This window comes from Haliotis asinina, chromosome 10, assembly GCF_037392515.1.
Source record: "Haliotis asinina isolate JCU_RB_2024 chromosome 10, JCU_Hal_asi_v2, whole genome shotgun sequence".
Lineage (NCBI taxonomy): Eukaryota > Metazoa > Mollusca > Gastropoda > Lepetellida > Haliotidae > Haliotis > Haliotis asinina.
Window position 1 is genome coordinate 57143138 of NC_090289.1, and position 24800 is coordinate 57167937.

The following is a 24800-nucleotide window of genomic DNA, read 5'->3' on the forward strand; positions in this document are numbered from 1 at the left end:
TCAGCAAATATGTTTGTAGATGATGTTGATCCATGCCAGAATTTTACCTTTGACCTCTCTTGCCAAATAGGATATTTTGCAGGACACACAAGATATAATATGACTGAATAGCTGTAGTTACAGCTGACACAAGGAAAATTATGAAACCTAACCATTTCAAAATATAAATCCACAACAACACAAGATATATAAAAAATCAAACTATGCACGATATTCCACAAATCCTTAACTACTTCACACTGAAAGAAAATGTGTTTTACTGACTCTGAACAAAATGTACACTTTTTTTGTTAAATGTTAAATTGTGAAAATACCAAGTGAAATTAGTCGAAACAATACAGTTTCTGTATCATACGCCGTGCAAAGCTCTTGTACATGGGATCCAGAAATGGATTACATAATGACCGAAAACTGGCTGAAAAGACAACGCAGGGAAACAAAGTTGTAACTTTGGGTTTCAAGACTACAGCATTAATTATTAACTGAAAAATTCCTTCGTATGCATTGGAGTTTACCAGTCAAAATGTGGGTAAAGCATCACAAAATATAGTGGTAGTGGTATGTTCTATGGGACGGATATGCTGGTAGTGGTGTGTTAGATGTGTAACCGGGATGTGAATGGCTATACTGACGACCAGACACTGATTACAGGTTGTGGGATCTTTATTGACAGACACTCTGAAACACATCTTTGGAGAATAAATACCAAGTTCGGAATAAACATATAAATATATGATTATATACAATCATTCCATCTCGCATATAATTTCTAACTGTTACAGTTAAAAATGTGCCGTGACAAAAGGTGTAAGAAATAGCCCGTGAACCAGCAAAACAGAACAAAGATAGGTCTACAACATTCAAATATTGTATTATTAAGCAAAAGAGCACGTTATACAAAGTCACAAGTCAGTTTCACAATTAAATTATACTGATTTCAAATACAATACAAATGAGACAAAATCTAAGACAATGGGTCTCAAAATACATACCAAACTCACCAAAGACTTAGTGCGAGAGAGAAACAATCATGCAGAATGTAACATAGCAAGCGGTCTGGCAGCGGCCATATATCAAGCGTTGACGAATGATGATGTATACTCCAGTGAATGTGTAAGTGTCCGTGTCCGTGTCCAACACGGCAACTAGCATTTATATAATTATTTTACATTCAGTTACTTCCTGAAAGTTCAAGCACATACGACCATCCCCACTAACATTGAATGCTCTAGAACAGTAGTCTCCCGGAAGTCAACAAATAGAAAGCCACGGGCAGATAACTCCAAAGTATTGCGTTGCAGGCGTGCCGCTTAAATAATTCTCAGTTGGAAATGTGACCCATAATAACTAACACTAAAACCTTAAATATTGTGGCCTAATTACAACTACCACAATAACAATTAATAACAACTCAAATCACGGAAAATACACTCTCGCAAAATAACATATTAAGGGGTAAATCTAATATTGAATCATTGCGAACAGATGCACATTAAATAATATGGTAATGGTTATATTGCCATTAACGTGATGACTTAAACCGCCAAGAACGATAACTCCTTGGTACAATAAAAACGTCTCAATACGTCGTACCAACGTACACTCCATTGTAATGAACGTGTTAGTACATTACACAAAATCTTTCAACAATGTGATGAACATAAATACTTTATACATGTGACACAATAATACTGTGCTGTCCTTTTCTCTGAGATGTGAAGTGAAGTGAAGTGTAATAGCTGACATGCAAGTAGTGTTTTGTGTTTTTCATTAACGAATTTTATTACGATGTTATGCAAAATGGCAAACATAGTGTGCATTTGTGCATGATAGAACTGTTTATGCTTCTATTTGCAGACGATGTTATCTTGATATACGAAACTATTACTGGTTTGCAAAATCAGCTAAATATTCTTGAACGTTATTCTGCAAACTGGAAACTATCAGCTAATTTAGACAAAACTAACATAGTCATATTTAGAAGGGGTGGCGCTGTAGCATCCAAAGAGAAATGCTTATTTCTTTTCACCTAAAGCCTGTTGCTGTTGTCAATCAAGATAAATATCTGGGAATAATCTTTCCGCATACGATGAATTTAGAATGTTGTGGCCATGACTTGGTTCCACGTGCAAAGAAAGCCATGATTTCAGTTTCATCTATCTCACAGGAATGTGGAATGTTTACTCCAAATATATTTATCAAACTATTTGATGCCCAGGTACAACACATTTTGCTATATGGATCGGAAGTGTGGTGATTTCAACGGCACGACTGCTTGGAGAGATTACATCTTAAGGCATGCAAAATGTTTTTATGTGTCGGACCCGCTACTCCAATTTTTATGATTTACGGTGAATGCGGGAGACATATTCATAGACTGTTCATAGTAATATGTTCTAATGGGCAAAGATAATTGTGATGGTGGCTTCAGTTTGCAGGAATGCTTGAGGATGGTTCCAGTGCCAATAACACATTTTTACGCCACGGGTAGAGCAGGATATTGTTACGGTGAATATTTTGCCCTGACAAAAGGTGTAAGAAGTTCCATGGGAATCAGCAAAATATAACAATGAGATGTGTGAAATTTCAACTATTTTTGTATTAAACAGAACGCAAGATACAATGATTCGCAATAGAGGTTTCATGGACAATGCAGCTGAGTCAGATCTAAAGTAATATGTCACAAATATGATGTCGACTCACCAAAGTCTTGGTTTGAGAGTAAGAAACAGTTGTGAAGAATGAAACACAGCAAGCGGTCAGACAGTGGTTATGTAGATCAAGCGTTGACGGAGGCAGGCAGATTTATGCACTCAGATTTATGTACTCTCTGTGTGTCCGTGTCGTCAGTACAACCAGCTTTTATATACACAGTCACCGATTCCTGAATGTTCAAGCAAAATACGACCATCTCCATTCACGTAGAAGCGCACAACTAACCAAAACACATGTTCAAAGGGAGGTAACTCTAACGCGCCACCTTAAAGCCTGCTGCCAAAAGTACGAAAAGCACTGAACTTTAGATACGAAATGTGACCCATAATTACTCAAAACACTAAACGTTGTGACCCAGTAATAACTATCACTTAATCAATATTACAATTTACAGAAAATACACTCTCTTAACAATATGTACACAAACAGACACAAATATCAGATCGCATTGCATCTAATTTCAACGGGATAACTGTATAGTGCCAGTCTCATTTTGTCCTGCTTTAGTGTACGTCTGATGACTATGGTATATTCCACAAATACACACCCACCATATGGCGAGAATAGTGCTTTGTGTGACATAAAACTAAACTCACCTACTCCACTCATAGGTAAAATACAATGTGGAAAGAAGTCAGTATATACTTATCCTCCAACCACAGGGCATCTTAAACACACTTTACGATTTGAAGGGTAGACACATGACGGCAATGGGAACATACTTCGTTGGCCCGAACGGTGATTTTGGCGGCAGATTTGCGGAATTGTGCAAGATGGTGATCAAGAATGGTTGATAGGGATCTGGACAGAGTTGTTGCTGATTAGCTTGAGAGCCGCAGCCTGTAACATAAAGCGTGGTATATAACACACAAAACATTATACATGCAGCACAACAACTGGACTATACTTTAACTTACAGCTTTAAAAGCAAACATATCTGATTAAGAGCACGCGTGGTCTAAACCAAAACATCTGATACAGTTAAATATTCTATAAGACAAGCAGTCACTGACGCAATAAGCGACGTTAATAAACAAACGGAAAGCCTTAAATACCAAGCATAACAGGCATATGGTTCTTTCAATATATAGGCAGATAGTGTGCATCTATATTCGTGTAACACGGCAAACAGAACAACCAGTCGTAAACAACAAGCAACCTTCATGGCTCAATATTCAGTATACACGAACACGATGTACGTGTTCAATCTATAGTTCATGGTGTATTGCCCGATTCAAATCACATGTACTTGTATCTCTAATCACATTCTCTCTAATCACTGAACCAGTTAATGCTAAAAGTGATGTTGATATTGGTATATGTATATATTTGATGTCATATGTTTTACCAAGCCTTAATAAATTAAGTCTCAGCAGGGTCGTGGTCCATGGTTCTCTGTGTGTCCGTCAGTGCCATAACGAAGCACTGGTCAGCTGTTATTTACCACCAGGTCATGCTGCAACCAATCAAACCGCCTCTGTTAAGCTGACTGGACACTTTCTGATTATTATTTCTGGTGAGACAATGATAATCCACTCTGTTTCAGTATATCGGAAGAAAATGTGTTTGGATCCGTTATGCCCCTTAAGAACGGGAAATGTGCACGAATATAGAAGTGCCAAACTCAGTGGTACCCACCCAGTGGCTCGGTATAACTGTCACCTCAAGCTGATACAACCAGATATAACAGACACAGGGAAACAGCCGTGCTGAATCCACCGCTCTCAGTCACAGCGTCTACGTATACTTCTCCGTCGTGTGTGGTGTGGACATAGGCGACATGTGTCTGGTAACTGTGGTGATGATGTGGCTTCGCTGTTGCTGGAACATTTTGCGCCTGCAGAACAGTCCCCTAGCTTATATATGTGTGTAAATCATCATAACAAACTGGTACGGAGCACGTGTGTGACAACACATAAGCATTAGGTAATTATTTTGTGTGCAAACTGATACAGCCACTGTATTTTGATGCTTTTCGAGTACATACTATACTAGAAGAGGAAACGCATAGACGAGAAATCTGTTGCGAAAATGCGAAATGCGAAAATTTCAAACATGTATATTTCGTCCACAAATAGACTTTAGTGCAATTTTACACCAGTCTGGAAGAAAGTAATGTCTATATAACCAAGTGGATACTTTTAGATTAGGTAGAAGTTTAGCGCAATGGTGACGACGTAGCACGACCCCGACGTCGGGTTTCCTGGACCAATCCCTTTCAACCTCTTCCGTACAGTCTGACCGTATATCCTCTGAAGTCCAGACACCCTGGCTTCGGTGCTCACGCCCATGGCGGTACGATCACGCAACTGTAGTGCCCGGATGTACCGATCTTATGCTGCAGTGGTAGCTCGAGGTCTGCATGTACGGGGACGGTGGTTTGTTATACCTGTTTGGTTGCAACGAGCTGCAAGCTATGATCTCTTACTGAGACTAATATTCAGACGCCTGGCAACAGAAGACTGATATTCCCCAGCATGCATTCTGTCAATGGCGATTTTGTGTGTCGCAAAACGAATGCCAATTTTTGAAAGTAACCTGGATTTATATTGCCAGGCAGAGAATGCTCTTTGCTGCACAATTTCAACTAAAAGGTGATTTCTGCTGCCTTCCTGATCCTTGTATAAATCTGATCAAAATCAATGTTAAAAAATCGTTTTTCTTATTTGTGCAATTGACTAAATCATGTTATCAACACTCTTCTTACATATTTTGACGATTGTTTGAACACAAAGGTAATTCACGTCGCCTATATGTTTCTTTTTGGCGATAGTATAGTTTCATGTATATTCAGACAAAAGATCTGTAGAAAATAATCAACCATTCCTTGAACATGTGAAAAAATGTTCACTTATTGTGCAAGGGAATGATCGACATGCCTTCTCAAGCGTGTACCCATCAGTAGAAAGTGAGTGATTGAGTTTAGTTTTACGTCGTGTTAGCAATGTTAAAGCAGTTTTATCACAGCGGAGAAATGGGCTTCAAACATTGTACCAATATGGTGAATCGAACCCCGGTCTTCTCCGTGCGAGCAAACGCTTTAACTATTAGGCAGCCCCACTGCCTATATCAATACAAAGTATCACATGAAAAGGAAGAGGAACGGTTTATTTGGCATATCACCCGGAGAGGATTACGAGAAAAGTGTAACCGGTGACGAACTAAGGAGACCTCTACGGGCGCATTAGTGATTGAAGTGCCTAGTTTGTTATTGCTTGCAGAAATTAAACGTATCAAGTATTGAAATGTAAAATATGTATTGGACAAAATGTTTTTGTAGTTCTCTACACATGGCATTTCCTTCATATAGCGCCACATCATTAACATTCACACTACCAGTACCCGTATGGACCATAGTAAGTGGAATGTTGGTAGTGGCATCTTGAACACACTTTACAATTTGAAGGGTAGACACATGACGGCAATGGGAACATACTTCGTTGGCCCGAACGGTGATTTTGGCGGAAGATTTGCGGAATAGTGCAAGATGGTGATCAAGAATGGTCGATAGGGATCTGGATAGAGTTGTCGCTGATTAGCTTGAGAGCCGCAGCCTGGAAACATAAAGCGTGGTATATAACACACAAAACATTATACATACAGCACAACTGGACTTACCAGGGGATGTCAATAAGTTTTGAGCCTTGCATAGAAAAACACAAAATATTGGTATGAACCACATTTATTTTTCAACATAGTCCCCTTGTGAGTCAAGACACTTGTTCCATCTTTTCTGCCAGTCGCTGATGCCATCTCTGTAGATGGCGCCAAGCCTCAGTAGCAGCAATAAGCTCATTATCATCCTGAAATCTACAACCACGCAAGTGTTTCTTGAGGTTTGGGAACAGGTGGTAATCACTTGGTGCCAGGTCTTCAGAGTAGGGGGGATGCAGCAAGATTTCGTACCCGCATTCCTGGACAGCAGCGGCTGCAACGCGAGAGGTGTGTACTGGAGCATTGTCTTGATGTAGAAGAATACCACGTCTGATCTTGCCCCGGCGCTTCTCCTTGACTGACTGTCGCACTTGCCTCAACAAGGTAGCGTAATATTCCCCATTCATTGTTCTTCCTTTTGGTAAGTGATCTATGTGGATGACGCCCTTGCTATCCCAGAAGACTGTCGTCATTACCTTCTGCACTGATCTGGAGTCTTTGAACTTTTTGGTCCTGGGAGAAGTGACATGTTTCCATTCCATGGATTCTTGTTTGCTCTCAGGATCATAGTGGTGGATCCAGGTTTCATCACAGGTTACTAGCCTAAAGTGAAAATCTTCTGGATTCTTTTTTTATCTGGTTAGCATGGAGTTGCTTATGGTGACCCTTGTTTGCTTCGTTTCATCTGTAAGCATTCTTGGCACCCATCTTGCGCACACCTTAGACATGACGAGATGTTCATGAAGAATTGTCTCGATGGATCCGTGTGAAATGCACATGGTCTCCTCTCCTCTAACGATTTTGATTCGACGATTTTCCAGCACTCTGTGCACAATGTTATACTGACTAGTTCTTGTTGTTGGGCGACCTGGACGGGGGTCATCTTCAAGACTCTCTCTACTATGCTTAAATTCATTGAGCCATCGTTGAAGGGGAAGACTTCCCATAAACTGCTGAAAGCTTTTCTTCAATGTTCTTCGCCGAGTTTCTTTCAAGAACTAAAAACTTAATTACTGCTCTATACTCAATTTTATTCATTTTCACTGCCGTGAGGGGGGTCTCTTTCTGTCAATGTGAGCAGTTCAAGAACTTCTGAGAGTAGGATACCAAAACTTATATATCACATCAGCTACACCCCACGGTTCAATGTCGTACCATAGGCTGTGACACCTGGGTATGAAAATGTTCAAGGCTCAAAACTTATTGACATCCCCTCGTACTACAAGTCTATACTTTAACTTAAAGCTTTAAAAGCAGACATATCTGCTTAAAAACAAGCGTGGTCTAAACCGAAACGTTTGATACAATTAGATATTCTATAAGACAAGCAGTCACTGACGCAATAAGCGACGTTAATAAACAAACGAGAAGCCTTAAATACCAAGCATAACAGGCATATGGGGACAGGAATGTTAGTAGTGATGTGATGGACTCGGCGGGACTGCATATGTTATTCCTGACTATAATGCTTCTGGTTCGAAATTACTGTCGGCCCGGGGACCCAGCGCCGGTTGCCTTTGAATCGGGGCGCAGTTACAAATATGTGCAGGCCCTTTTGGCTCTCAATAAAGTCAGTTATTTGTGAACTGGAATGGTTCCCCTTTTCCTTATTAACCTTCGGGAATCACTCATGATCCATCATGTTACGGTAACTTACAGGTTAAGGAAAACCAGGTTCTAAGGATAGTCAACTTCTTTATTGCAATGGGTGCGACGTTTCGGTGCAGGTACTAACACCGTTATCAAGCAAGTGATACATAGAGTTGTTACGTTGAGAGTATGTACGTAGCTGCAAAGCGAAGAGGAACTACTTGCTCTGAACATACCTCAGACTTCGATTTCAGCACAATCGTCATGCGATGACGATGGCCACCAAACAGCAGCAACACCAGACCTCCAAGATCAAGGGCTGCAACCTGAAGGTACTCTACCAGACACAGACGTGAGTCGTTGCAAGTCCAGCGAGCAAAGTCCGAACCAGCCTGAGGGTAAGGGAGAAACGACAGAAGCTATCGAAGAGCAATTAGAAGGAGAACCTGAGAGTGTCCAGCAGGATACCGTGATGGGGGGCCTTGATCAGCGACACGTCAACATTGACTCCGAGCGGAATATGGCACAAACGTTCGCTGTAATTGCTCGGGACATGAAATATGTCAAACCAACCGCTGCAAGTGCTTCAAAAATAAAGTCGAGTGTTCAAGCCGCTGTCATAATAGTTTTGATATAAAGTACGCATGATGACAAAGCCTACAGTTTCTCCAGATTTGAGTTGTAAATGCTTTATCCAGCTTCACGATTTGAATTGTAAGTGCGAAAAGATTGCAATGTAACATGTATGGTCTGTAATTGAATTGAGTGTTGTTGTTAGTCATTTCACGTAATGTCTGAAAAATTTAGTCGTTACACGAAATGCCTAACCACAACGAATCATTACGCGAAATGCCTAATTTCACAGATTGACTGTAACATATATACAACTGACGAGACTGATGTACATTGGACTGCTGGTGAGTGATCTGAGCAGAGCAGGTGGATGTACAGAGTAATTGTGATTTAACACAATATGTTGGATGAGTTTGTACAAGAGATAAGTACAACTTCTAAAATGCCTTTCAAAAGAAACTTACAGTTTCACTTCCTGGTATTTTGCATAGGATTCAAAGCACCAAATAACAAACATAATTAAAAAAACCCAAACAATATTGGACCTAAAGATTTCATTCAGGACTTGCAGGTGGCAGCAAATCCTGATGGCCAGCTGGTAGGTAAGTGTTGCAATCACTGTTTATACTGCTGTTCAACTGCCAGCTGGTAAGTAAAAGTATTGCAAGCTCTGCTTATAGTGCTGTTCGACTGTGAAACAGCTACTTGCACGTCGACCCTGGCAGACATGTTTGTGCAGAGTCTTCTGTGGTACAGGAACATTTTTGGGTGACCTGTTCAGCGGGTTAGAGTTGCTTCATCGGCTATGCTGTGAGGGGAAGGATTTGATGATGAATCCATTTCCGTAGATTGCTGTGGTATGTGGCACGGAGGAGTAAAGGTACTCTCTTCAAACAAACAAACAAAAAATAGAAACACATAAACCATTTTAGACGAACTTACTGCTTTAGTTGAAGAGCAATTATTCATGTATTCAAAAGAGACAAACAGCAGCCTTTTTTGTTGTGTTTCTGTTTGTTTGAGTCCACAAGATGGCGTCAGTACTTTGTATGGCCACCATTGGCACCAGTTACTGCTCCTCACTGTCTCGGCAGAGAGTGGATACGTCGTCGAAGTTGCACTCGCGGAATTCTCCCACGCTCTTCTTGTAATACGATGGCAAATTATGGAAGTGTCTGGGTGTGTTGTGACGTTGAACAACAACAATGCTCGGACAGCGCCCACTGTCGATAAATAATCGGTAGCATGTGACGTGCAAGGACTACCTATTTGCTGTCAAATTCTCCTGAACTACCACTAAGCCAGATCGTTGTGTGGTTGATACAGCAGGACACACCATGACACTGTCTTCATCGGATCTGACGACCTGTCGAATGCAATTAGGGTCAATATCGCTGTTTTCCATCTCTCCGGCGAAGAAGAAATCGTGATGCATCACTGGACCAAACTCACTTTCAATTTCTATGTTTCAAGTTCCGGTCTCTATGACACTACCGCAAGCGGTCACCCGGGCGGAAGCTCCAAGGCGGCCTATTTCGATGTTCCAGTTGGCGGCATTCAGTCATGGCATAAGAATTTCATCTTTTCCAGAGAAAAACGCAACATTAGCAAAATTAAACACAAGGTTTCCTTTTCCACAGTGATCGGTACCGCGAATATTTCTCCCCTTCTGAAACAGGGGGAAAAGTTAATATTTGCACCAAAGCTGTTTACAATTTCACAAAGATGGCTCTCTGGAATGAAACGGTATATTTGTATTTTTGTTTTTTGCCGCAGGTATATGAGTTCGATATTCTCAAAAGCACCTTTTTTTAAAGAGTTTATATGACCCCTTTAGACCAACACCGACGAAGTCCGAACATACTCAAGTTACCGAACAGAGACAAAACATTACACAGCCAAATCAAACGAAAAGTACGAACCAGCAAAAATGGAGATTGGACTTGTCTTAAAGGGAGACACAGAACCCATACAAAATTATATTGGGCGCTCTGAGGCCATCCTTCTGAATCTAAATTCTAGACATTCTAAATTTGTCCGAAATTTCTAGATATAGTTGTCCCTGATGATCGATATGTGGGCTCACAAAATGAAATTTCTCGACCATGCCCTGCAAGATAGTTCGGCATTCCCCCATTCTACCTCTTCTGAAGGTTATGATGTGTTGTTTACATCCATGTAACTTATGTCATAGTACACTGTTGTTTTAACGAGTATTTCTCGCACTCTCAATGCGTACAGTTGTTAGCATGACGTTATATTTAATTGTTGTATTACTCTAACACAGGAGGAACTGGATATTGTTTCAACAAAAGAAAAAGAACCATCATGTTAATAAGCTTAATCATAAATGGCAAAACGGTTCCAGGCAAAAGTAACTGAAACAAACAAAGACATATACTATGGATATGCCATTTAACATTAACCCACAATGTGAAAATAAACAGTTTTGACGCCTGAAATTTATATAAACCATCACTGTAACGAGTTTATGTGTTGCGAAGAGTGCCATTCTTTGATTTTTACGCTGCGTTTAGTAATATTCAAGCAATGTCAGGAAGAAAGCTAGAAATGTGTTTCACAAAAGTCCCCATTTGGGAAATCGAACTCCGGGCTTCGGCGTGATGAGGGAACGCTTCAATCACTAGGCTACCCCCACCACCCCTCGCGTGGATGGACTGGTGTCATGAAGTTTGAAACAGATGCGGTGTGCTCAAGATCAGTCTTCAATGTATGATCTTGCGTTATAATAGATATCGAAATGAATTCAGTTGCATTTTGCAACCATTTGTCAGTACACGCATATCAATCACACAAAGCGCAGAATCTAAAACTATAGAAAGTTTTGGGTTTTGACTACGAAGAATACAAAGAGGGTTTTATTTGCGTGTCATAAAATGTCTTTGAAATATTCAGCCACATACGTGTTTGAAGAAAATACAAGACGAACCATTCATATTATTGAAACTATTGAATTCTCTGTTCGATCATACGGTTATGTGCTTGTCAAGAATCGGGAAAATCACAAACACGCGTGCAGCTTACAAAATATACGTTGGCCCAAAAATTACTACCCATTATTGATGCCTCAGATAAGGGACGTCCCTCCCAAATGGTTGTCTGACAATGGGATAGTGACCATATTCTTATCACAAACAAAGATCCACTGACACTTGATGTAAAACCGTATTTTACGGTGCTTCGGTCAGTTATTCAACAGTTAGAATATTGTTCGATATGTTGAACTGTATGTACAGCTGTTGAGGGGTTTTACTGAAGAGTAAATGCTATAGGACATATTATCCTCTCTTCAATCCAAGCCATAATCTGTAAATCCAAAAGGCGTTTTAATGGGAATCCGAAGATGTACGACTGTCCAATATGAAGTATTCTTCAGTCAACTGCGGCGATTTGCAATTCCTGGATACGTCCATGTGAGGATACAATATGTATTAGCTATCGAGTTTTAGGTTTTGTCTCAAATATGTACACAGGACAAAGCTAAACGGTGGATGGTATGTGAAGGGATGATGAGTTCCGTTAGGGTCTGTTTGCATTGCTGCGTGAGATTATACTAACACGCACTGGCTTGTATGTTACTGACAGACTCTCGTGAAATACCTGGAATATTGAAGTGTGGGAAATCAAACAACGAGCACACATACAAAACTCCTGCAATTTTACAAAAATACATTCCTGTGAATCAAACATCAAACAATATCCAGCGAATTCATCGCACATCGTCAACACAATGGACGTCACCAACCTTTTGTGGGATTGTGTGATCGGCATTCTAGATGTTGGTGACTCAAAAATGAAACATGCAACTTTATGGATGACCGAGGCCAAGGACACTACATACCATCGGTCTACGAGGAATTAATCAAACAATATACTCTATCAAACCCCCAATCAGCTAGTTATTACAACTTGATCCCCCGTTTATTGGCTTCATCAACAGTCTCATTTGTTGTTCCTAGTCTCTCACTGGCCACTCTCTATTGTTTACTATTTGTTATCCAATCATATGCTGTTGTTGATTTTAATCTGCTCGTTGTCAAAACATGCTAAGTATTAATACCTCTCATCATCTGCTTGTATTCAGTCTTAGCTTGATAATGATGTAAGAGCCTACATCGAAACTTCGCTCTATGCAATAAATAAGAAGTTGTGCATGATTCATAAATAGTATGTTTCACTTTTAGTGGGATGTTTCAAAATGTCTTTATCGCTGAAGTGAGATATTTCTCAATCAAAAAGACGAAGTGGTTTGACTGTGTGTTGAATGTAGCCGGCACCTATCGATGACAATACGGGGGCAATTATACTGGACCTCCTTTATTTGTATCACATATCGTATCGAAGCGCAGCAGATCCTGTCTAATCGTAGACAAGGCACATATCACAATGGTTGTAGACTGCAGTGTTTACTCTTTGGAAGTTCAAGAAACAGAGAAAATACCCGTCTGAGTCTTACAGTAGCTCAAATCGTGATCACCCTTGATCGTAATCGCGAAAGACGTCGCTACCACACTCGTATCCTCTCGCATCAGACTTACAAGCACGTTTCGGATGATCGTCCTAAATCGGGGATCCCCATCGGATGATCGTCTCAGATCGGGGATCTCCATCGGATGATCGTCTCACATCGGGGATCTCCATCGGATGATCGTCTCAGATCGGGGATCTCCATCGGATGATCGTCTCACATCGGGGATCCCCATCGGATGATCGTCTCAGATCGGGGATCCCCATCGGATGATCGTCTCAGATCGGGGATCCCCATCGGATGATCGTCTCAGATCGGGGATCCCCATCGAATGATCGTCTCAGAGTCTTACAGTAGCTCAAATCGTGATCACCCTTGATCGTAATCGCGAAAGACGTCGCTACCACACTCGTATCCTCTCGCATCAGACTTACAAGCACGTTTCAGATCTTCCCAAATCGGGGATCCCCATCGGATGATCGTCCCAAATCGGGGATCCCCATCGGATGATCGTCCCAAATTGGGGATCCCCATCGGATGATCGTCTCAGATCGGGGATCCCCATCGGATGATCGTCTCAGACCGACATTCAACCATGAACTCGAACGGGGCAATCCTGTCACAACGTATCTGAACGGGAGACTAGATCGGGACGGCTCACGTGACCTGAATTGACCAATCGTGCCAATTTCGCATCCACGCTCAAATCGTATCAGAACGTATCGACTCATCATCTTGTATGCAAGCCAAACATTTGAGAAGATCCATCATCAGCTACGAATGGTCAGTCGTGGTGTTCGTAGCGAATCGCACGAAAATGTGAACCTAGCATGAATCTCTGACACCTGCACCACATCTAACACATATCTCAATATGTATACACGTTACAGGAGTTATCCCCTGAAGTAACTCACCATCGCGCCACAACACTTCCACTCACAGGTATGGCTGCCTGAATTCGACAAGGCCAGTCACTGTTAGCGTTTTCAAGATTTGAAAATCGTAAATTTGGTATTACACTTAGATAGTGTTCCATCCGGGATTCGAACTCACACTCTCACAGCGAGGCACCCAACCCTCCGTGTGTAAATCAATTAGCAGTTTAACACCCACATAGTTACAGGGCTTCCAGGAAAATAGGAAAATGTACTGTCGCCATATTTCACCACCATGTACTTTAAGTACCTATCTGAGTAAATATGTACGGCTCCCTTCCATTCTGCCATGCATAGGAATAAGTGATTTCCTTCGGAAAAGGTATACTTTCTTAGATAATGTGCACGACACAACAATATGTCAAATACATGCTGCAAAAATCTGTTTATTCGCTCCTTCCATCACACTCGACATCCTCATAAGGATAGGTAGTTATGACAAGGAGCTATAGTAATGGGTACTGTGTTTAATTATTGGCGAGCGTAGTGATCTTGGTGGACCCTTTGCAGAAATGTGCAAGATGGTGATCAAGAACGGTCTGGTCAACAGTGGTCTGGACAGAGTTGTCGATGATCAGCTTGAGAGCTTTAGCCTGTAACAAAATGTTCTAATTGTGACAAGTAGCTTTTTCAGAACAGTTTCAACAGTTCTGGGGTGACACGGAGCGACATACACGACCCATTTAGAGTACCATATCCCTGCAGGAACTTCGACAAATAATCTGGTCGATATGACCTTGATCAACATCTAGCGGGCACAACGAGGTGAAGTTTGCAGCCTGCGTCATTGCACAAGCTGATCGCTGTAGCTACTGACCGTGTAACGCTGGTTGCAAACTCGTAGTGTGTTGAGGCTATTTACGTATGTCATGTGTGTTGTTTGTTTCAGGCGGTCAGTCGTTACCATTGACTGAAATATCCGTCTTTCCACGTAATAATGCATTCGACTGTAACATTTAACACTGGTTGTGGTTGTTGTTTGTGTTTTGCTTCTGAGTATAGATTGATGATTTCTGAAGTTACATTAGGTTCAATATCCTACCAGTGCAGACCGTGTGCTACGGCTCAGGGAATATGTGGTTGCTAATCACAAGCCTCTCTAAACACAAATCAATAAATCAGATAATGTGAAAACAGATTTCAGTAGTGTCAGATTGATTTCGTATGCTTTACGAGAGAACCATGTATATATCTTAGGAACTAGGACAGTGTTACCTCTACTTTCTTGATTTCAGCAGGGTCGTGGACCATGTTTCTCTGTTTGTCTGTCAGAGGCATGATGTAACAGTCATCCCCTGTCTTCACAACCATATCATGCTGTAAGGAAACAGAGTACCTACGTTAACCCAAGTCATCGATTTCTGAAGCTATATACTGAATATAACATGCCAATAGTATCCATGTTTCATCTTGTTTTCTTTTTCATCGTTCTGTGTAGAGGGTAAATATATGTCGTGGATATAGGTTCGTTGAGGTCGATGAATCGTGAATGTATTTCACGCATCTCGTTGAGCCACCATGATATAACGCTGATACTATGAAAGCGGTGCTAAGCCCACCTTTCACACTCACAACATGTACCTACACTTCTCCCGTCATACACAAAGGAATACTTGTCTGTCTCCTTGGCCTCGTGTGTGGTGTGAACGGCATGCGTCTGGTGACTGTGGTGATGATGCGGCTTCACTGTTGTTACGGCGTCTTGAGCCTGTAGACAAAGAATCGCATAATGTAATATATATCATGTTGTCTTACCCACGACAAGTTGACGACAACACATACGTCTGTGTACGTTGCATACATGGTAACGACAATATGCTTTCCACACCCGTAAGTTATCCGTGCTGCTAAATCTCTGATGAATGCAGAATCGATTTACAGTTCCGACTGCATCATGTTTGTTTGACGTCTGTCCGACACTGTTTGTAAACAATTCAGTCTGGAACAGACAATCCAGTGATCGATATCGCGAAATACCAAACCGAGTACCTGTTAATATAAATCACGTATTTATGAGTCGTAAGACGTTCTTCGAGTTCTTCTCCACAAGACACTGCTGCTGATTTCAGGAATATTGTTGAAAGGACTGGACCCCCAGTACACGTTTCTGGTTTCACAGTTCTATTTGCAACAGTTCTATTCAGGTTTCACAGAGACCATTTTACACACCCTGCTTACACATTTGTTAGAGATGAAGGTATATCACTACTCATGATCAGTTCACAGTTTCCTTATCCAGCTCACAGGTTCCCTGCCTGTGGGGCGGGGGCATGAGGGGCATGAAACTAAACACAGTCACTCACTCACTCACTTTACCATACCTGCACGACACCCAAAACCAACAGAGAAGCAACGGCAAAAAGAGAATTCATCTTGGCAACGTCCAGTCAACTACTTGAGCAGAATTAAAATAATAGGCACTTCCTTGGTTTTTATCTTAAAGGAGAGGGTGATATGATGAATGTAACATATGGACCGGGTGACCCAGTTCTCAGTGATAAGACAAGAAGAAGCGTGACGTTACGGAATGTAAACTGTGTGACGTGGAGTAGCCTTTTCAGGTCACCCACCGTTATTCTGGTATGGGTATACTGTCTTTGTCGTGGCAACATGTTTTCATGTTAATTTTCATAGCTGGCTAATTTTAGTACACAACTGCAAATTATGTCACATACTTTTATTGTTTGTTATTTACACTCTGAGATTCTGTACGGAAGTGGTATCCGCTTAAGGTGTAGGTTCAGGATTGGAATCAACGTCTTTAAACCACAACCTTTTTAATTGATTGTATTGTGCAAGTCAGTGGTAGTGGTGGGACGTAGTGATTGGTCTAGTGTTGGTCAGAGGTAGTGATTGGTCTAGTGTTGGTCAGAGGTAGTGATTGGTCTAGTGTTGGTCAGAGGTAGTGATTGGTCTAGTGTTGGTCAGAGGTAGTGATTGGTCTAGTGTTGGTCAGAGGTAGTGATTGGTCTAGTGTTGGTCAGAGGTAGTGATTGGTCTAGTGTTGGTCAGAGGTAGTGATTGGTCTAGTGTTGGTCAGAGGTAGTGATTGGTCTAGTGTTGGTCAGAGGTAGTGATTGGTCTAGTGTTGGTCAGAGGTAGTGATTGGTCTAGTGTTGGTCAGAGGTAGTGATTGGTCTACCTCCATCAGGTCTAATACCTCCATCCAGTGTTACGCATCCATGTTTAGTACCTGCGTAATATCAGAATGACACTTTTCACTAGACAGATATAACATCTGCTACTACCCCTGGCTTCTAATACTTTCACAACAACATAACAACTCCATTTTAGAATTCCTTCGCATGTGCAAGATGTGATCAGTAATGAACAGGTCAGTACTGCAGTGGGCGGACCTGTCGATGATCAGCTTGAGAGCTTTCGCCGGTAACGCCGCTGATCTAATGTCACAAGCAGTCACAAGTGTGAAGGGTGGACAATATAACTTAACAGACAGCTTTACTGCCATAGGATTATGTCATTGCGTCACCAAATATTTTGAGCTGTACAAGCTCGCTATATCACAACGACACACAACCTATAACATAACAAACACTCTCGCACACCAGACAATACCATGCACATAAAATGTTATAACACCACAACCTGTCCAAATCAGCAGCTGTCTACAACACATATAACAGTATCTAACACGACAGCCTCTTCTTAAAGCAAGCTTTCTTTAACACTGAAATGCACCTAACACAATAAACTGCGCGCGTCGCTATTTGCTTTTAATAAAAGGTATTCTATCCATCATACGGCAGTTAACATTCTCATTGCTTTAGAGCCCAAGTCCAAGTTGCAAGTCCAAGAACCGTGTCTCTTCGTGTTTCCTCTTGCAGTTCAAAGCGATCTAGAACCCTATTCACGCAATCACTCGTTTCTGAAAACCAAGGAATCAGATCAGCAATTTTAGGAGTATCGAATCACCTTGACTCTTTGATGTTGGTAGGGTTATGGACCTGGGTTTCCTGTTTACCTGTCAAAGGCATGATGAAGAACTGGTCTTCTGTATTGATAACAGTGATGAATTCATGGAATCTGTATTGTGTACATGAATGTATAAATAATCATTCTAATTTTAATTTTATTGAAGGTTTTTGGTGGTCCGACAGACGATTTCTCTGTACAATATATGTACCTTACAATTACCTGTCAATCAAGCAGCATCGTTTCTTGGCCTTGACTGTTCCATCCTGTGTCACAGGACTGGTTCATTGGTGATTTAAGGTGTTTCTTATCAAATGTTATGTCATTGACTTTGGTTGTTTTAACAATAACCCAAGCTAGGATCCTCATGAGGACTGTTTGGAACACTGGGACACTGTTAGTTTGTAATTGTTGTATGCTTAGCAAATTAAACTCTAATACAAATAATTGAATAACACAGGCATTAATATCTTCAAGATAAAACAAATGTAAAAATACTCATTGTACTATCTTACCTGTATGAATGTGTATACCTGGTGTTCCTATGTGTTTAGTCAGTATATAGTTCTTATAGTTCAAGCGTGATCTATTCCATTAAGTCTGTATCTTGCTTGTAACTCCACAGTGGTAGTTTCGAGTGTGTATATATGTTGGTATAATAATATTTGTTCATGCATTGTTTCATGGACAATGCCCCATGGACAATGCCCCTGGTCAGTGTGTCCTACTTTGTGTAGGGTTTTGTGCATGTGTTGGCTGCTCAGCTGCTGGGTGCTTGAGCACGCGCCCATGTCACCCACAGGTCTCGCTCTTGTTTCTATAGTCTGTTTCATGATTTGCTACGTGAAATGTCACTTGTAGTAATAATAATAGTATATATGCAGTTTTGCTCAATAAGTACGTGAGATGATATTAGCCATTTCTATTGTTTCCGAAAGTCTTTATGAAGACATGTTATTCGGATATGTTTTTATATACACGAAGCCACTATTTCATGGCAGCAACAATAACCACGTCATGCTGCAACAATATCAACAACAGCACTTCACAATGAAATTAGAAAGGGTATAGTAATCACCAAACAACATTGACGTAATAACTACCGATGAGAATTGTGAACAAATACTGATTGCCAGAAAGGACACGGTAGTTACAATGACGACCAGCTCACAAGTTAGTTTCTGTAGAGTGGAGTATTTGGAAAGAAAAAATGTACCTTTAAATGATGTTATCTGTTGAGATCCATTTTGTCATTTTTGTACAGGCCTAGGGGAGATGATAAAAACGCTACACGTACGATGTATAACATGCATACTCATATGGGTCAGTGTGTTACATATGGTCCAGTTCTCTTTGTAGACCTATATCTGCTTTATGTACAATCCAATCTCATTTACTTATGTCACACCTCTGCGGTGTGAATGCGCATAAACCTATCTTAAACATGATAGACTAATACGAATGACTACCGATCTATCACACCAACCTTCAATTACATTCGCTGATGATGCAGCTCTAACTGGTTTTCCGCGTCCTCTGTAACGACACTTACGTACACTTCTGTCATAGGCGACGATGGAGTTCGATGGTGTTGGCATGTGTGGTATGACTGTGGTGATGATGCGACACTGCTGTCGTTGGTGCATCTTGCACCTGTAAACAGAGGAAACCAAGTGGATTGTTTGGTTGACTCAGAAACTATATAAAAGGTCATCCGAACTGGATGGCTCAGATGATCCGATATCATTCTCTGATTGACAAATTCCATTGCTCACAATATGTATGTTCTTGTGTTCTCTCCTTTCAATGCCTGGATATATATACCTATGCTGCAATGATGAAAGCACATGTGTCATGCAGAACTTGTTATACTCTCAGGGTTACAATTTCTGAGAATCTGAAATGATTAATTAAAAACATATGCCAACGTTTACATTAGGGGGACATCATCACTCGACACGCATAGCAAGTTTCTGCTTGGCGTGCGCGTGTGCGTGCGCATGTGTGTATGCAAACATTACATTTGTGTCTGTATCTGCATGCTGAATTTTCCTAATTTAAGAGTTGACATTAATGTTACTGATAGTTTAACTAGGGCGGATCTGATAAAAGATCTTTGATTACGTTTCAGTTGTATAACATAAATCTTCAAATCAATGGTTATTCTCTCTGAAAAAGGGTTATCATTGAAATAGCAATGATGGCTATTTGCTCCCATGAAGCACTCTTCATTTCTTTGTCATGTCTTCTTAAAGTAGGTCGATCGTGCTGTTCATCACAACACATGCTGATCGGTAAGCTCGGATCGCCATTGTGGGGTTCTCCTGAAGAGTCATTCTAGCACTAGTGTCGAGGGAGTCATATGATCTGAGGATATGGACATGTGAACAACGTCCCCGTCAGGGCTAGGATGACGACAGAAGATCCATCCATTCACTGACAAGCCGGAATATCGGTGTGGTCTGTGACCATCATTGCCTGTCGGGACAAACTGTTATCCGTATCGCCATAATGGATGAATAGGATGCGTGTCCGCCAGGTGAATCATCACAGCTAATGTTCAACCTGATGCCGGAACTACACCTTGGCAATGGCCCAGATTTAGTAGGTGCTTCCCACCTAGGGGAGAGATGGGTGCAGGTGTAAACCCGTCAGGAGGAGTGATGATTGGATGGTATTACATGACGTTCTGCTGGTATATATGGTGTTCCCAGCTGCAGATAACAGGTAACGTTATCAAACTGAAACATGAAGAACATGTGAGTACAGTTTATGCCATTTTAACTCTGTAGATAATATTCTGTGATAACATATGTTTACTCAGTTATCTTTTGATTTTGTTGCAGATATATAGCGTTGATTATTGTGCTATGTGCTACGATAGTGACATCGTACTGGCTCGACAGTAAGTACACATTTTACGTCATGATATTTTGTACAATATATATACATCACAAACTGAAATGATTAATAAGAGTGCTTATTATTGATTAATTTATCAACATAACTTAACAGTGAATCATTTTATATTCCATTATATTAGCCGCCAATTATATAACCCATGATAACATAATCGTATATTTGAAGTAGCTTTTTGCATTTACGATCTAAATATTTGTCTCATCTTGTTGTGATGTTAAAATGGCAACTGACAATTATCAGCGTGCTAGATTTGGAGAAAGGGTAACCATAAACACTCTCCTGTTTTTGTTTGTGAAATTTGTCTTGCCCTTAAACAACAGACCCGTGAAGGTCCGTGGTAGAATAAGCATTCAGCAACCCATGCTTGCCACAAACGGCGACTCTGCTTGTCGTAAGAGGCCCCTAGCGGGATCGATGACTCATGTCATCGGTTCCCAATTGTGCAGATCGATGTTCATGCTTTTGATCACTGGATTGTCTGACTCAATTATTTACAGACCGCAGCCATACAGCTGGAATATTTCTGAGTGCGGCGTAAAACTAAATTTACTCACTCACTTAAATAACATAATAGTCAGAAATCACATGGGAAAGATATCACAACATTCAATCTTTTTCACAGTGTCATTTTGTTATCAGTTAACCATATCAAATGAACTTGAACTCCAAATATCATTTCTTATTTCTAATTTGATGGCAAATCTAAACACAAGAGTTTCGGCCAACTTAACCACATGTCGAGCTTAATCATAGCAAGATCTCATGATTTGTCACACGAAATTGATCGATGTTTACAATGTCATCCGTATCCTCCGACAAGCTCTAGCGGATATGGAATGACCCTCCCCAGTATGTTCCTCAATTCATAGCATCTTCACTGAACTTCCAGGCCTGCATGAAAGTATATGGAAATATACACTGATTGTGTTTGTTGTTTCCGTGTCACAGTGATTTTACCTCTGGCTAAGTCTCCATCCATGTCTTTAATTATGTATGGGTTGTGTTGGCATTTGTGCACTGCTTGTCTCTGTAACTGATTTTGTTGTTTGTGTTATCTACGCTTCCTGCCTGTACGTTTATATGTTGTTGTTTTTTCACACCCTGAAAAGGCTTGTGCTATACCAGTTTGAGAATAATATGGTGAATCCGTTTTCTCAAATGTTAAAACGTTGCTGTCATAAAGATATTACATCCACGTTACTATGAGATGTATGGTAAATCTGTATCTGTCACACCCATGCTTCAGGTACAACCAAAATGTTGACACACCGCAAAGGGATCAGGAAGGTAATACTAAAGACCAGAAGAACAAGAAAGCCAGTCCTAGACAAGCGAGATATACCTTGGTTAGCTGATACACAGACTGGTAGCTCTGAAGCTGGAATCCCGAGTTCGGACTGACCACTGACTGCTCAGTACCTCACTATAATACTATGTCCAGTATTTCCCGATTAGCAGCCTGTGTCGAATATCCCCAAAATATGTAATCGCTGGTATGTCTTATGCAGAACATGATTCTAATTAAAGTAAATATATTATCCTATGGTGTATTTATGATTTTATTTGGTAAAGCTAATTCAGTACGAACAGCCACGACTGTTGTCACAAAAGCTACTTGGAGTAGGTTTGTGACGTTCGTTTTTGTTGGACTGTGGATTTGAATAAAAATAAGGACGTGCCGGAATCAATCAATTTTTCTCGCTCTCTCTCTCTCTCTCCCTCTCTCTCTCTCGCACACACGCCCACGCACCCACACAGAGAGGCACCTCACCACAGCACTACACTCAGCGACTTCTTCAAGTACAATAGTTGGTATGTAAGAATGTCCTAAACAACAGCCTATCAGTCGGCGTCTGTACACAGTTGTTACCAACATACATAAGGTGGAATTTGATAGCCATAATTAAGGAATACATCTGCGCAAGTCGACTTTAATGATATCAGTCATTGGATTGTCTGGTCCCGTTGGCATTATATACCCTGATATACCTGGACTGTTGCTGCCAGCAACAACAAACAAACACAGTCTTTGCCGGTTCCTGTTGTACTTAAACATATATGCCGATAACACAGTGTGGATAAATCTGAATCAGTGGTGCCACATCACTGAAAGGCTACTAACCTATGTCAATGATGCAGTGATACTCTTCATTATGAAATACGTAGATAAGCCCTTGGTCCATATTTTATCTCACCCGTTGTGAAAGGGATGGACTTATGCTCTAGCACTACTCAGTAAGGCACGTAAAGGTAGTTCACGTTTAGTGGTTTGATTTGAAATAATTGCCATCATAGATATCTCGAGCAAAATCATTTCTGATGACACCTGGCATTAAATGATTGCTACGTTTCGTGGCACATCAGTCAAATCATCCCGGAGCCAATTCCATCAACAATTTGTCACTGTGCCGCGCATCTGTGACAATAACACGTTCAATGTGATTATCTTTGTTTGACAATCAGGAGACACGCATTTGTGCCAGATCCTGAATGTGGCGATGGAGTTCCGATCTGTTACCAAAACTACGTTGGCACATTGCCATGTTTCACTGTACGACCAGAAACCAGAAAACGGACTGGAAAATAGGATTGACAGAATATACTTAGTACTTTACTTTTCTCGTTAGTTATAGTTTACACTGAGGTGGGCAATGCTGTCATGGATTATACTGATAATAGTGTAACGTCGCCCTCTGCCATTACAGTAACAAATAAACTACCACTGAAGGTGGACATAATCAAAACCTATTAAGTGAAATTATCTGTGTTTCAATAATTTTAAATACATTATGGTTATATTGTGTTGCATTGGAAACACAGGTCTTCATGCATGCCACAAAAGGAGACTATGCTTGTCGTAAGAGACGACTACCAGGATTGGATAGTCAGGTTCACTGGTGGTGACGGATGGTCAGGGTCACTGGTGGTGACGGGTGGTCAGGTTCACTGGTGGTGACGGGTGGTCAGGTTCACTGGTTGTGACTGGTGGTCAGGTTCACTGACTTGGTTGACACGTCATCGGTTATCAAACGCGCAGATGGAGCTCATGCTCTTGATCACTGGATTGTCTGGTCCAGACTCGACCGCCGCTATATATCTGGAATGTTGCTCATTGCAGCGTAAAAGTAAACTCACTCTTTAACTCTTGTAACAGGTCGATACCCCAGTGGAGGCAAGTGATGCACTTGTTACGGCGTTGTGTTCTGGAGTTTTAATCGGAATCACTTGTTGTAGTACACACACGTATGCTGAATGTTGTAGGGACAGTTCCTGTCATACAGCGTGTACGTGCTTAGAGTTCTTTCCACATTAAGTGTCATTATCATGACGTGATCCTAGCGCATCAAATGAAGAAAAAACTTGTTTGTTACACTACTACGTTACAACATGTCGCAGAATTTGTGGACTGGGAGTGAAGTTAGGATTCTAGCTTCAAATGACGGCATTAAATAGGTTTTGAGTGAGAATACAATTTGAAGTGCCTTTACAGGTTGGTGTTGGTGTTGCTGCTGCTGCTGGTGGTGGCATCTGTTAAGTTCATCGGATAACATTTTGTGACAACATCCGCTGAATAATGATTGAGTTTTCAAAATGACTGTAAATTAAACACAATGAGTCTTCCTATCTGAGACTGCCCCTCGCCTGTGTATGATCATTGCTGGCTCGGATTTCGTACTGAAAGCAGCTACCTTTTAGAATAATTTGATGCTGAACGCTGCAGTCGCCAGAATCCCGGCTGTAAAACAACAGGCAGGATATGATCCAGTCTGTCCAGTCACCGTGAAGTTTCCCGGGCCTACTTTTGTGAAGAGTATATTATAACAATATAAGCATGAATCTTGGAGGACAAATAAAACACATCCGAAGTCATGCAGTTGTGAAAACACACACACACACACACACACACACACACACACGCACACACACAACAAAAAATAAAACGAAAAACAACCATAAACAAAAACAAAACAAACAGAACAGCCAATGCA

General features: G+C 41.0%; 1 protein-coding gene and 1 long non-coding RNA gene across 2 annotated transcripts; one reads left to right on the forward strand and one right to left on the reverse strand.

Annotated features, from left to right (window-relative positions):
* Positions 1-14420: 14420 nt before the first annotated feature.
* Positions 14421-16328, reverse strand: LOC137299205 (uncharacterized). Its single transcript, XM_067831793.1, has 4 exons — positions 16278-16328; positions 15542-15664; positions 15172-15273; positions 14421-14549 (listed from the first exon to the last, which is right to left on the reverse strand). The coding sequence occupies exons 1-4, from the start codon at positions 16326-16328 to the stop codon at positions 14424-14426; spliced, it is 402 nt and encodes a 133-aa protein (XP_067687894.1). The 3' UTR covers positions 14421-14423.
* Positions 16329-20600: 4272 nt separating this feature from the next.
* LOC137298362 (uncharacterized) lies at positions 20601-22354 on the forward strand. Its single transcript, XR_010957739.1, has 3 exons — positions 20601-20648; positions 20736-20794; positions 22058-22354. It is a non-coding gene; the product is annotated as an uncharacterized lncRNA (long non-coding RNA).
* The last annotated feature ends 2446 nt before the right edge of the window (positions 22355-24800 follow it).